Source organism: Morus notabilis, unplaced genomic scaffold (genome assembly GCF_000414095.1).
Source record: "Morus notabilis unplaced genomic scaffold, ASM41409v2 Scaffold1040, whole genome shotgun sequence".
Taxonomy (NCBI): domain Eukaryota; kingdom Viridiplantae; phylum Streptophyta; class Magnoliopsida; order Rosales; family Moraceae; genus Morus; species Morus notabilis.
The window spans coordinates 52,954-68,507 of NW_010367203.1; the positions used below are offsets into that span (position 1 = coordinate 52,954).

Below are 15,554 nucleotides of genomic sequence, written 5' to 3' on the forward strand. Positions count from 1 at the left end.
AAATATTTTTTAAAACGCCCAAAGGTGGGGGAAGAATTAAAAAAAAAAAAAAAAAAAAAAAAAAAAAAAGCCTATATAAGAAGGCGACATATCATTTATTGTCAAAATTTTGCGTGTAGCTAATATATTAAAATTTGTTGTTGTTTACCATTTATGACGATTTATATATCACATTCACATATGTTTCTTGTCCCTTATATGTTTTTAAGGACGACATGCAGTTTTAATTAAAACCTTTATGTCCTTAAGGAACACAATATTTTTGATTAATCTCAATCATATTAACGATTTCAAATAAAAGTTGGTTCCACTATTTCTGCTGCATGTTGAATTTGATTTCTAACGGTCTTTTCCTACTTGAAGTCCGCAATTCTTTCTCTCCGTTTTTTTATTATCACTTAAAAAAAAAAAAAAAACATAAAAAATTAATGGAAAACGCTTAGCCATTTGTGACCTAGTACCAAGCTATCCTATTTGGTTTACAATTCGTATTTCATAATGATTCGGAGTTACATGATTCTATATATAATTTCCTCACTTTTGCCATCGCTCATACCAGATTTACAATCACAACAGACGTTCACAGAGCTATAGAGACGTTTTGCAAGAAGCAATATGGTGAGGATTATAAGTAATAGCCCCCAATATTTAGGCTACGACTGCAGTGTAGAGATTGATCAGCGCACATTCCTGCCACCTAATTTCGAAGAAACAGATTATATCCGCTTCCGCATCTGCTTCTCCACAGGCGGTCTCGAAAGCGAGGTCGTAAATCTCATCGGCCTCTCCACATTCTTGGCTGACACTCTACGCCTGATGGCCGACATTCTCTACTCTTCCGGCGTGCCCTCCCGGCTCACCCGTTCTATGAAGTGCGAAATAACCGCCGATGTCTTTGACATCGTCCAGCGCCACAACTTCTCCGCCTCCTTACTCCCCATTCATGTACGCGTCTTTCCGGCCGGTACTACTCGCTCCGAGGAATCAACGCTTGAGCGTGCCTTGAGGGAATCTGCCGAGGAGTTTCAAACTCCGATCCCCACGACTAAGTCGTCGATTCAAGCGCTAGAGGTGGTCAAGAATGATGATGCTGATCATGAGAATAATGTTTCTGGTGCTGATGAGGCGAGTAAATGGTGTAATTGTACGATCTGTTTGGAAGAGTTATCTTTGGATTGGAACGACAATCAGACGGTGCTACGAATGCCGTGTTCTCACCTTTATCACAGAGACTGCATAGTTCAGTGGCTGGAGATCAGTCACCTATGTCCGTTGTGCCGTTACGCCGTGCCAATTAATTAGATTTTCTTAATTGAGAATTGAGAATTAGACTGTTTCTGGTTTTTTTTTTCATGAAGATTTTGCTTAGCTAGTTGTAAATTGTATAATACTCGTGACTGATTTGCAGTTAACTTTACGCTATTTTTTTTTTTTTTTTTTTTTGAAGTGCGAACGTAAATTCCTTATATGGTGCTGGTTTAACGGTAGAGATATCCAATATAATTGCTATTGGCCCTTGATATACTTCTTTTAGTTACTTTGTGAGGAAGAAAGTATTATGCCTTGTACAGTGCAAAGACTATTTTGTTTTTTTTTAATAAGATTATTTTGTAGTTAATGGGCTTAATTAATCACTTAGAATATAAGATTGGTCTTCATCAGCTTTCTTTGAAAAACTTATACTTATTGTTGCTTCTGGTTTCTTGACCTTCCATAATTGGCAATTGCAATGTAAAACGACATGTAGTTTCTAGTTTAAATATTAAAAAAAAAAAAAAAAACCTTCTAAAGTCTAACACGTAATGACGCTTCCCACTGTCCCTTTCTTAAGTTAGCTGTCTCTGAATTTTTGGCACAATCGATCCCTCATTGTTTCTAAGAGGTGATAGTTCAGTTTTAAATTATTTTGGATGTTATATTTGAAATATTTTTCATCTCCAATTTTAAAATATATTATAAAATATTCAGATTTTAATTAATATAATTGCGTAATAAAATAGAAATTTATAAGAACGTATTGATGAAATGTAAAATGTTATAATTTTAAAGATTTTAAAGAATAATGAAAGAATATTTAGCATGTACTGTAAAGTCTCCTCGTTCATAGCTCACTAAGAAAAGGATTGTTTATGCTTGGAAATTTTCTCTCATTGAGCTGGAAAAGGACATGCAGTTTATGTTTATTGGTGAGTTTGATCATACTCTACCAAGCAAGAGCTTAGTTTTACAAAAAATAGAACTTTTCTTTTTCAAATTTGGCTTTGTCTATCATCCAAAAGTACATATTATTTGCAGTTTATTTTATTGTCGTTCAGACATAAAAACGGCATAGCTTTAGTCGTCCAAAAGTTTGCTGTCGTTTTATGATAATGGATATATATGTGTTCCAAATGCTTGCTATTAAGTCGAACGTGTCGTTTCTCATCTACATTAACAAAGAAAAATGTCGGTATCAGTGACATTTTGTTGTTTATACGAGATATAGTCAGAGTTAAATTATTAAAACGACATAGCGTTGGTTTTCCAAGGGTTTGTCAGATTGTCTTCATTTTGAGAAGAAACGACAAAGTATTGTCTTACATTAAACTTCTGATGTCGTTTACATATCAACATGACAGCTCTCTAATGTATTAGTATTTCTTTTACGCTAAAATAAAACGATGTCAGTTTTTGTATCTTGTTTCTCAAAAGCGACATATTATTTATGGCCAAAATTCCATTTTAGTTGAAGGTTCAGAAAAGGCATTTGTTGTTGTTTACTATCACGGCCTATGGTCCCTCATGTTTTTTTGAATCGCTTGCCGTTTTAATTTAAACTCTATCTCCTACTATCAAATTCTATCCAAATTTAAGGAATAGAATATTTCTGATTAATCTCTATCATATTAACAATGACAAACAAAATCTGGTTCAACTAGTTTTGTCCCTTATGTATTTACGAACGACATGCTGTTTTAATTAAAACCTTTATCTCCTAATTCAAATAAAATTTTATGTTAATATCAAATTCTTTTCAAATTAAACATGATTCCTTACCAAATGAATAGTACTATGCTTGTGACAATGCAATATACTTCTTTTGTACTTGTGACCTGATTTTTCCAAGAACGAATGCAACCATACGATCTCTTTGCTAGCTTCGGCCACAATGGCATACTCTGTCTCTGTCTCGGTAATAGAAAGAGTAACTATATATCTTCTGCAACTTGGAGCAAAGATCCGTGACATAATTCGGATCATAGTTCGTGACTCATTATAGTATTTTCTCTAAAAAAAATACACGTAAACTAGTTCCACTTAGAGTGTACACATATCAATAGGTCTTTTCCCATCTAGTGCACCCCTAGGAGCTAGGGGGCTTCCCACCCCTTCCTGAGCTCCATTGGTGTTCTAATTACCGTGAAGTTCACAAAAAAATACACGTAAACTAGTTCCACCTAGAGTGTACACATATCAATAGGTCTTTTCCCATCTAGCGCACCCCTAGGAGCTAGTGGGCTTCCCACCCCTTCCTGAGCTCCATTGGTGTTCTAATTACCGTGAAGATTGACCTGTGAATTTCTCCTCGTACGACAATAATTTTTAGGGCACTAGTTACTCCATAGCTTGATAGAAAATTTGATTTCAAATGTTTTTAAATGGTTATTTTTAAAAGTTTTAAAATAGAATAATTTTCACCTCTAATTTAAAGATTTTGAAGAATAATATAAGAGTATATTTACTTTGCATCAACGGAAAGATAAAGAGATGAGTAATTCTCTTTTCTATTTAAAAATGTGTTTACTTAAAACATCTAAGGGAACTCTCTAAATTCTAGTTAAATTCTAGCTAAAATGGTCACAAAGCTATTTTGGCTAACAATTTTTTGATGAGTCACTCTAACCATACTCTCTATTTTTGATGAGTAATATTTATTGAATTTAAAATATAAATAACTTTATTTAATAAAAAAAACCTTTACATTTATTGTAGTTTGAAATAATAAAATAATAAAGAAACAGATGCCTAGTCATTTCTTGCTAGCAATATTTAACTAGTGTGAAATGTATTCTCCAAAATAGCTAATCATTTAGACTATCTTCAATACAAATGCTAATGCCAATTGTATATTTAACATAAAAAAGTATGATATGGTATGTTATTTTCTTTTTTACTCCAATGCATAATGCTACTTAAAATGCTAATCTACTTTTTCCTATAATAATTAAGTTTTGAAAGTTGTAAAAGTAAACTTTTATTTTTAAAATAATTAGAAAATGCAAAAGTTGAAATGATTATATGAAAAAGTAAACATTTCAACCAATAACAATCAAATGCAAAGTATGATATAGTATGTTATTTTCATTTTTACTCCAATGCATAATGCTGTTTAAAATGCTAAATCTACTTTTTTCCATAATAATTAGGCTTTGAAAGTTGTAAAAGTGAACTTTTATTTTTAAAATAATTAGAAAATGCAAATGTTGCAATGATTATATGAAAAAGTAAACATTTCAACCAATAGCAATCAAATGTCAAATTTCCCACATACTATAATTTGTGAGAAATTTGTTACAAAGTATATCATATGATATATTTGGCATAACAAATAACATTGCATTGGATAGTGTTTTTTGCACTCAAATACTAAATTTACAATTGACATATCAGTTGTAGCATTGCATTAGAAATGCTCTTAACCAATGATTGGAGTGGAGAAAAGCCAATAAAAAAAAAGCTAAATCATTAGCCATTTTAACTAAAAACATGAAATGACTAGTATGGTTGGAGTTGTTCTTATAAAATCAGCAATAGAGATTTAGTAGGTCCCCACACAATATATGTTATGAGGAAAAATAATGGCAATCATTGCACCTCCTTTAATATTGATTTATTGTCAAAGAGACTGAATGCTAAATTTACTTATCTACATTTAATGAATTAAAATGATTATTTAATTGTATAAAAGGACATTTTAGTAATTATATTCATAAAATTGTTATTTTTAATTTTAATAAACATAAGAAAGGGAATGATATAGTTTCTTATTACACTATCTAATAGTCAAGCAAATACTTAAAAGAGAATAAACGACCATTAATCCTCTTTATTTTTTTTAAGCTCATTACTTTTTTTACTACATTCTTTTGCGGTTTGTTAAACGCACCTAAGGACATTTAGCATGCACTGCAAAGTTTCCTCGTTCATAGCATATACACACTAAGCAAAGGATTGTTTGTGTTTAGAAATTTGCCACCATTGAGCTGAAAAGGGCATGTAGTTAATGCCTTATTGATGAGTCTGGTGATACTCTACCAAGCAAGTACAGCTTAGTTTTACTAAAATGGAACTACTCTTTTTGAGTTTGGCTTTGTTAGTCTGGTGATACTCTACCAAGCAAGTACAGCTTAGTTTTACTGAAATGGAACTATTCTTTTTGAGTTTGGCTTTGTTTATCACCCAAAAGTACATGCCATTTGCAGTTTATTTTATTGTTGTTCAGACATAAAAACGACGTAGCTCTTGCTGTCTCAAGATTTGCTGCGTTTTCTGAAAACAGAAGTGTTCCAAAAATTTGCTTTTAAGTGAACGTCTCGTTTCCCCTATGACCTTACCATTTACTCTAAGAAAGAAAAATGTCGTATTGCCACACGTTTTGTTGTTTCACACTGCAAAACGACATACACTCAAAGATAAATTATTATTAAATCGATGTATTAGATTGTTATCGTTTATTGAAAAACAACAAAGTAGTCTTTCACTTTAATCGTTTGATGTAGTTTTCGTATCAAATTACCTTAAAATCGGTTTGGATTATTATTATTTTTTTTTTCCTTTTGAACTTAGGGTGAGAGATCCGAACTTTTCACGTGAAGTCATTTGTGGAATTACTGTTAGGCTATACTTACAGCCACACATTTTTATGTTTTCTTTTCCCTTCCTTTTTCTTATTTATTTTATTTTAAAGTGTAATTTGACTAGTATTTATAAACAATAAAATAATTTTATATCGTACTTGGTTTAGGAGTGGTTATCATGCATATATATGCCGTCCTATCTTAATCGTCTACCCTAGCTTAGCTTGCAGTATATAGCAAAGTCCTCCTTTCAATATCTTATAAGGAGCCATGAACAATACAAATAGCTACCAGAATTATGGAATAGAAATCAACCGGGAGATTGATGATCTGGCCTAACTCGACCAACGCCTCCCCAGCGGCGACTACTACAACCTCCAAATTGACTATATTCTCCTCCCCCCAGATTCCATCGTACAAGGTTTTCCCGTGAATGCTTTTTGGTCCATGCTCCTGACATAATTCGCAACATATTTTCTTCTATCATCCCCTTGCCCTCGAGCGTCGCCACCCGCTTCGCGCAGCAAATTCTTCTCTACGCTTCCCTCGCCGCCCGATACCATGACTTTGCCGCCTCTAGATTACTGCCTATTAATGTACGTATAATCGATGATAATTTATCTATTTACGACTTTGATCAATCGGTTGAGCGTGCCATGAGGGAATCGGCGGGGGTGTTTCGGACATTTTCCGCAACAAAGTCGTCCGTCGAGGCACTGGAGGAGGTCGAGTCGACGTGATCTTGTGAGTAAGCAGTGTTGTGTCGTCTGTTTCGAAGGGTCGTCGCCTTACTCATCGCTGCAATTGGGTTCGGGGCGTAAGGAATACGAAGATGACCCTCGAAAGGTGCTAAAATTGCCGTGCTCTCATTCTTTTCACAAAGATTGTATCGTCCGGTGGTTTCAGACCAATCACTTGTGCCCATTGTGCCGCTACGCCATGCCAACATGATACTATTAGTGATCATTAATTAATATATTATGGATAACGAAACAGTATTCGTCACTATTAGTTTTGACTCTCAATTTCATTAGTAGTGATTGCAATTTCATTAGTAGTGATTGCAATTTCATTAGTAGTGATTGCTTCTTCTTCTTCTTCTTCTTCTTCTTCTTCTTCTTCTAAATTGGCACATGGATGTGATTGTTTGCTAGGCCAAGTTTACCCTTTGCAGCTTCTGTTTAGCATGGTTTTAATTAATGAATGCAGTATAACATATGAAATAATAAATTTCGTTGTAGTATTATAATGCAAGATTTTTTTTGTTGCTTTCGGTTGTTTACTTTCTTTTTTACTTCTTTCTTAATTAAACAAAGGTCAAACCATCTCTCTGCAGGTTATATACTATTATGCCCTACGAAATCGAATCACAATTCAATTTTTTTATTACAATGTTTTCTCTAATAAAAATTTAAATTTTAGTTCAAATTTTCTACTCAAACCCATGTTGAAAATCCGCCATTTATGTACAGAGTGAAGAGTGAAAACTGTACTCAAATACTTCTGCTCATGTTCTTCTCCGTTCCCCACATCTCATTTGGGTAATATAGACTATATACGTACGTTCTTGGATAAAATGTTATTTTGTTTATAAATTTATATTACTAAGATTTATATTGACATAAAATTAACATAGATATAATTCAATCACAAACCGCCTATATGTCTCCATGCATATTTTTAGATTTCTTTGGGAAAAAAGTGATGAGGGCTTTATCTATATTTGTTATTATCTTTATATATGGCACAATCCATTAGTCATCTCGATTGTTCTAATCATGCACCCCTATCGACACTTTAATTAATTCTAATTCTTAAGCTAAAGTTTATTTTCAGTCACGTGATGTTATAATTATGCTTTGAATGAAAGTTTATTTTCAGTCACGTGATGTTATAATTATGCTTTGAATGAAAGTTTATTTTCAGTCACGTGATGTTATAATTATGCTTTGAATGAAAGTTTATTTTCAGTCACGTGATGTTATAATTGCACATGGATGTGATTGTTTGCTAGGCCAAGTTTACCCTTTGCAGCTTCTGTTTAGCATGGTTTTAATTAATTAATGCAGTATAACATATGAAATAATAAATTTCGTTGTAGTATTATAATGCAAGATTTTTTTTGTTGCTTTCGGTTGTTTACTTTCTTTTTTACTTCTTTCTTAATTAAACAAAGGTCAAACCATCTCTCTGCAGGTTATATACTATTATGCCCTACGAAATCGAATCACAATTCAATTTTTTTATTACAATGTTTTCTCTAATAAAAATTTAAATTTTAGTTCAAATTTTCTACTCAAACCCATGTTGAAAATCCGCCATTTATGTACAGAGTGAAGAGTGAAAACTGTACTCAAATACTTCTGCTCATGTTCTTCTCCGTTCCCCACATCTCATTTGGGTAATATAGACTATATACGTACGTTCTTGGATAAAATGTTATTTTGTTTATAAATTTATATTACTAAGATTTATATTGACATAAAATTAACATAGATATAATTCAATCACAAACCGCCTATATGTCTCCATGCATATTTTTAGATTTCTTTGGGAAAAAAGTGATGAGGGCTTTATCTATATTTGTTATTATCTTTATATATGGCACAATCCATTAGTCATCTCGATTGTTCTAATCATGCACCCCTATCGACACTTTAATTAATTCTAATTCTTAAGCTAAAGTTTATTTTCAGTCACGTGATGTTATAATTATGCTTTGAATGAAAGTTTATTTTCAGTCACGTGATGTTATAATTATGCTTTGAATGAAAGTTTATTTTCAGTCACGTGATGTTATAATTATGCTTTGAATGAAAGTTTATTTTCAGTCACGTGATGTTATAATTATTTATGCTTTGAGTGTATTTTTCTTTTTTCGAAAATACTTTGAATGTAATGTTAGCCTTCTTATTTTTCTTTGTTCTTTTTTTTTTCATAAGCGATGTTGTGTTATTAGTCCAGTTTACATAAATCATTTCCAGAGCTCTTCATTGAACGAAACGCTACATGGAATTAAGTCGTAAATTTTGCACGTGTCGCCAAATTCAAACTAGAGCAACAATTATATACGTAGTACACTCCTTCTTCTTCTCTTTCTTCTCCTTCTTCTTCTTCTCCTTCTTCTTCTCCTTCTTCTTCTTCTTCTCTTTCTTCTTCTTCTTCTTCTTCTTCTTCTTCTAAATTGGCACATGGATGTGATTGTTTGGCACATGGATGTGATTGTTTGCTAGGCCAAGTTTACCCTTTGCAGCTTCTGTTTAGCATGGTTTTAATTAATTAATGCAGTATAACATATGAAATAATAAATTTCGTTGTAGTATTATAATGCAAGATTTTTTTTGTTGCTTTCGGTTGTTTACTTTCTTTTTTACTTCTTTCTTAATTAAACAAAGGTCAAACCATCTCTCTGCAGGTTATATACTATTATGCCCTACGAAATCGAATCACAATTCAATTTTTTTATTACAATGTTTTCTCTAATAAAAATTTAAATTTTAGTTCAAATTTTCTACTCAAACCCATGTTGAAAATCCGCCATTTATGTACAGAGTGAAGAGTGAAAACTGTACTCAAATACTTCTGCTCATGTTCTTCTCCGTTCCCCACATCTCATTTGGGTAATATAGACTATATACGTACGTTCTTGGATAAAATGTTATTTTGTTTATAAATTTATATTACTAAGATTTATATTGACATAAAATTAACATAGATATAATTCAATCACAAACCGCCTATATGTCTCCATGCATATTTTTAGATTTCTTTGGGAAAAAAGTGATGAGGGCTTTATCTATATTTGTTATTATCTTTATATATGGCACAATCCATTAGTCATCTCGATTGTTCTAATCATGCACCCCTATCGACACTTTAATTAATTCTAATTCTTAAGCTAAAGTTTATTTTCAGTCACGTGATGTTATAATTATGCTTTGAATGAAAGTTTATTTTCAGTCACGTGATGTTATAATTATTTATGCTTTGAGTGTATTTTTCTTTTTTCGAAAATACTTTGAATGTAATGTTAGCCTTCTTATTTTTCTTTGTTCTTTTTTTTTTCATAAGCGATGTTGTGTTATTAGTCCAGTTTACATAAATCATTTCCAGAGCTCTTCATTGAACGAAACGCTACATGGAATTAAGTCGTAAATTTTGCACGTGTCGCCAAATTCAAACTAGAGCAACCCTTATATACGTAGTACAGGCACTATAAATTTGCTGAAAATTTGTTAACTGAAATTTTATGTAATAGGAGAGCTGTTCAATATTATTGTTGTTAGTTGCAGCCTTAATTTAAAAATGTTTGCACCTTATGATTAATACCAGATGTCATTGATATTACCGTTAGTAGAGGTTGGAATCCCCGCCAAATTTCACAAGCAATATATTAGCCAAGGTTAGGACAAAGAAAAAACATTGTATAAACAATACCACACACCTAGTTCAAAGATCAATCGCAAAGAAACCATATGTCGTAATCAACAGCACGAATCCTGAATAAAAACTAGAACCAAAATGGATTTAACCCGAAAAATGCCAAGAAAAGATACCATAGTAAATAACATCAGAGATAGATTCCTTCTCAGTGACAGCTTCTCCTCAGAATCAAACTCAATTTTAATCCAAAAGAAGATAATAAAGACAAGAAAAACTTGTAGTTTAAACAACGCCGGCCAAGGAATAAAACATCCAAGAGACAGCTTGTCGTGAGAAGCAAAATTCAATGCCCCAAGTTAAAAGGCAAATGGTTGGCGCTCAAGACCGTCAGTCATCAAATACTAATTTGACAACTTCGTAAATTTGTGATAGACAGAGGAACTCAGAAAATGAGCAACATCAACGCCACTGTTCCGTTCCCTTCTAACCTAGCGTGGTCTGACGCAAGCCCCGAATGGATGAACAAAGCCGACAACGCATGGCAGCTGACAGCAGCGACTTTCGTCGGGATGCAAAGCATTCCGGGGCTACTACTCCTCTACGGAGGCGCGGTGAAGAAGAAGTGGGCAGTGAATTCAGCTTTCATGGTGCTCTACGCTTTTGCTTGTGTTCTCATTTGTTGGGTTGGGTGGGCCTATCAGATGTCGTTCGGGGCGAAACTGTTTGCCTTTTGGGGGAAAGCCAATGTTGCTTTGGACCAAACATTCTACTTCAAGATGGCTTTCCTTGGGTTGTTTCCTACCGTGACGATGATATATTTCCAGTTTGTGTTCGCGGCAATCACCTTGATTCTCGTTGCTGGAGCGTTGTTAGGACGGATGAACTTCTACGCGTGGATGTTGTTCGTCCCTCTTTGGCTAACCTTTTCCTACACTATTGTAGCGTTTACTATCTGGTCTCCTAAGGGGTATTTCGCTCTTAAAGGATTGATAGATTACTCCGGCGGGTATGTCATCCATTTGTCTTCCGGAGTTGCAGGTTTCACTGCAGCATATTGGGTATGAAACTAAGAACTTTCCAACAGTTACTCAAACTTCAACAAAAGCATTTTGATTAACACAATTCACTTTCACAGGTTGGACCGAGGCTGAACAAGGACCGGGAAAGGTTTCCTCCGAACAACGTCCTTCTCATGCTGGCGGGGGCGGGATTGCTTTGGATGGGATGGACAGGATTCAACGGAGGAGATCCTTACGTCGTAAGCATGGACGCTTCCTTGGCTGTTTTGAACACCCACGTCTGCACCGCCGCCAGCTTGCTCACATGGGTCCTGCTCGACATCTCCTTCTTCCGAAAACCCTCCGTCATCGGTGCCGTCCAAGGCATGATTACCGGCTTGGTCTGCATCACCCCAGCTGCAGGTAACACCAAAAAAAAAAAAAAAAACCCTTTAAATTATCAAACCAAATTCTTGACACACACAAATAACTCTTAACTATTCCACACAACGTTTGATATTTTACATTTTCCCAAAGATGTTGAAAAATTTTTATTTATGCCCTTACTTTTAAGAAAAAATATACGTCCAACTTGATAATTGAAATATGTTGTTGTGCCCTTACTTTACAAGAAAAATTGTAATCAATGCCCCACTAAATAACTAAAATGTATAACTAAGATCCATTCAAACGTTTTCGTTTTCAATTTCAGACCTAAATTATTTTTAAAAATACGTTTGGTAATTTTATAAATAGATTATTTTCAGTATAAAAAAACTTATTAATGTCTTTTTTTCTCTCTCTCTCCTCGAGGGAGGAAAAAATGAAAATAAAAAATGAAAAACGGTAACTATTAATGTCTCTTTTTCTCCCTCTCTCCTCGAGGGAGGAAAAAATGAAAATAAAAAATGAAAAACGGTAAAAATCGTTTTTCATTTCTCTCTCATTTTACACTAAACCAAAAAATCGTTTTCATTTCCGTTTTTTATCTTTATTGCGCCAAACACCGTTTTAAAAACGTTTTTATTTTTTCTTTCTTGAAATACGTAAAAAATAAAAACGAAATCAATTCCAAACACAACTATTATTTCTAATCTCTTTCCATACTAAAAGATGTCTAATGTGTTTAACAAAACTTCATTGGGGCATTTCATCGGACATGTAGGGGTCGTGCAAGGCTGGGCAGCAATCATAATGGGAATCCTCTCCGGATCAATCCCGTGGTTCACCATGATGGTCGTCCACAAGAAATCAAAGCTCCTCCAGAAAGTAGACGACACCATGGCCGTACTTCACACCCACGCCGTCGCCGGAACCTTGGGAGGAATCCTCGCCGGCCTCTTCGCCGAGCCGAAACTCTGCTTCTTGTTCTACACCGTCCGCAACGAATACATGGGTCTGTTCTACGGCCTCCAGTTGGGGAAAGCGGGAACCGGGTTTAGGCAATTGGGAATACAGCTTTACGGGATATTGTTCGTCGTGGTGATAAACGTCATTGTTACAAGCATAATCTGCTACCTCGTGGGGCTTGTCGTGCCTCTGAGAATGTCGGACGAGGATTTGGAGATCGGAGACGAGGCGGCTCATGGAGAGGAAGCGTACGCCATTTGGGGGCAAGGTGAGAAGGAGAATTCCACAAAGTTTGTTCCTGGTCAGATTGAGATGGCTTGAGATTATTTGGAGCGCATTTTTAAATTTTACAAAATGAAAGAAAATGAAATTTCTATAAATAAAAAAAAAATGCTTTTACAATTTTCTGCTCTCTATGTCTGTTGGTGGTAAAATTGTAATAAAAGTCGTATGTATTTTTAGCAGAGGCTAATTGATTTAAGTCTTCGTTGATTATATGATTGTTGTGTTTGGTTGGTGTAAGTTTTTATTCGTATAATGTGATTTTGATCATCTTTGCAATGTATTCGTGCCAATCTTTAGTTCCCAATCAGTATCATTATATAATTTTTATGCATAATCATGCTTATGATAATAGATTTGTAAATAAATAATGTACTTCCTGTAGAGACAACAAAGTTTCGATAACATGTGGGTTAAAGTTAGATGTATATAATGCAAGCAAGACTAAACAAAATAAGAAAATTAGTAGCATTAAGTACATAAATAAAATTGATTCGTACCTTAATTCGAATCACAGTTTATGATTCGTTACAGTATTTTCTTTAATAAAAAATACATATAAATTAAAAATAATTCTAATCTCATGATTATAATCCATAAATTAAACGTCTGCTTCATTTGTAGCTCACCTATAAGATTATTTTTGTCGTCTTTCTCATGAAATTTCTTCCAGCAGTTTAATACCATGGTGAGTAATACTTGATGGTTTCAACAACTTTTTTGTCTTTTGGGCCAAAACTTCATGTCGTTTGACATGAAGGGAACATATGATGTGGAATTAAAAAACAACTAGCCCGTTTAGTTGGAGGATTCGAATCATGATTCATTGTTTGGTACAATATTTTTTCTCATAAAAAACACACATAAATCGAAAATAGTTCTAATCTCATGGTTCTAATCCATGAACCAAACGGGCTTAATAGTACTATAACTTGACACGGTGAGTTGGTCTTAACAAAAACGTCATGTCGTGCATGTCGGTTTTTTTTAATAAGTACGAGACATCAGTCGTCGCAGTTGGTCCTAAGACAAACGCTTTTGATAGCACTATATGTCAGACAAACAGAGTTGGAATTGGAAGATGTTTGATTCATGGATTAAAATTATGAGATTAGAATTATTTTTTATTTATGTGTATTTTTTATAAGAGAAAATATTATAACGAACCATGAATCATGATTCAAATTATGGTATGAATTCTCTTACCAAACGTCTCCTTTAAAAAAAATAACATGTCGTTGTCGTTCCCGTAATAGTAATTCATTTACGTGAATGTCAATTCGTTTTCAAAGATTTAACAGTATACATGGCGAATAAATGATTAAAAAAAATATTGAAGAATGATAACAAATTAAATTATGGTAGTATTTTTTTTTCAAAAAAGGGATGATAATAAGTGAAAATATCGATTTTTAAAGTTTGTAATAAATCACACACTCAACAACGAGTCTTTACTCTTTGAGTTGATAATTGATAGCATTTTTTTTTTTCACTGATTGAGACGCTCGTTTTAAATAAATGTGAATGTTAATGATGACATGGGTAGAAAGTCGTTACGGTGATTTTTTAAGTTAAATCTAGATTTTTTTTTTCTGAAAATGTTAAATCTATAATTAAAATTGAAAAAGAGAAGAAGGAAAATAATAATCAATTTATTGACTCCTGTTGCAAAAAAGAGATTGTAATTTAATTATGTTTTCTTCCATTAGCCAAAATATATATTTTTTTTCTTTCCCCTATTTTCTGTGGGACAAAATACACAAATACACGTCCCAATTTTTATTTCTTTTGTTTCTTTTAAATGTTAAAATAAGAATATTTACCAATGGAAGAAATTGGCATCAGACATGGAATTAAAATCTGTTGTCTCACATTCCTATCTCAATGACAATATTTTTAATTAAATTTTAACAATTCGTGATTTGTTTAAGTATTTTTAATAATTTATTTTCATTTAATTAAATTTTTAAATTTAGATGAGATGACAAATAATAACTAAAGAGACACATAGAAAAATGGGGACAATATATCTGAATTCCAGACATCATTAGTATGAAAAATTCATTGCCAAAAGTCCAAATTTTAATGTGTCAAAATATTCTTATTTATTTATTAGGAGTTTCTCTTGTAGGATTAAAAAAATAAAACTACCGATAGTTTTATTTTTTTCAATCATTTTTAACCATCAGATCTGTATTAGAAACTTTTTATTTTACATACTTTCTAAATGTTATTTAATTTTAATTAAATCTAATAATCAAAAAATTGATCCTACGGATGACTATCAGTAGACAGTCTCTTATTTATTTTGAAGAAATCTTAAAATAATATCCCATTTTAAAGTATGTGGAAATCGGAGAGAGGAAAAAGATTCATAAAAGTTTACTTTAAAGGGGTATTGTCGTCATTTCATGATCGAGAACAACGAGGGACTGTCCTGTAATTTTGAGACCAGAAGAAATTACTAGGCCCCTTCCCCTTATAAAGCTAGGTTTCATTTCCACCGGTTCACACGGGTCACTCTCTTCTCTTCGAGTCTCATCTCGTCGTCGTCAATACTCTGTGGTTCTGCATTTTCAGGTGAAATTCTAGGTTTCTTCATACTTGTTTTCTTCTTAATCGATACAATATCTTACTCGTAACTCGTAAGCTTTTAATATTTGTACTTTTACCAATATTTTCGATTCCGATCTAAACCTGCTGA

At 33.2% G+C, this 15,554-nt stretch overlaps 3 protein-coding genes across 3 annotated transcripts in view; all 3 read left to right on the top strand.

Annotated features, from left to right (window-relative positions):
• The first annotated feature begins 615 nt into the window (after positions 1–615).
• Positions 616–1,302, top strand: LOC21389074. The gene has a single exon (XM_010112042.1). It carries the CDS (start codon positions 616–618, stop codon positions 1,300–1,302), a length of 687 nt encoding a protein of 228 aa, XP_010110344.1.
• Positions 1,303–10,669: 9,367 nt separating this feature from the next.
• LOC21389076 (ammonium transporter 3 member 1) lies at positions 10,670–12,891 on the top strand. Its single transcript, XM_010112044.2, has 3 exons — positions 10,670–11,278; positions 11,356–11,641; positions 12,384–12,891. Exons 1-3 carry the CDS (start codon positions 10,670–10,672, stop codon positions 12,887–12,889), a joined length of 1,401 nt encoding a protein of 466 aa, XP_010110346.1. The 3' UTR covers positions 12,890–12,891.
• Positions 12,892–15,367: 2,476 nt separating this feature from the next.
• Positions 15,368–15,554, top strand: part of LOC21389077 (peptidyl-prolyl cis-trans isomerase CYP95) — a 7,408-nt gene continuing 7,221 nt past the window's right edge. The window contains exon 1 of the mRNA XM_024174739.1: positions 15,368–15,430. The gene's annotated coding sequence lies outside the window, so the exon portion shown is untranslated. The remainder of the gene's footprint in view (positions 15,431–15,554) is intronic.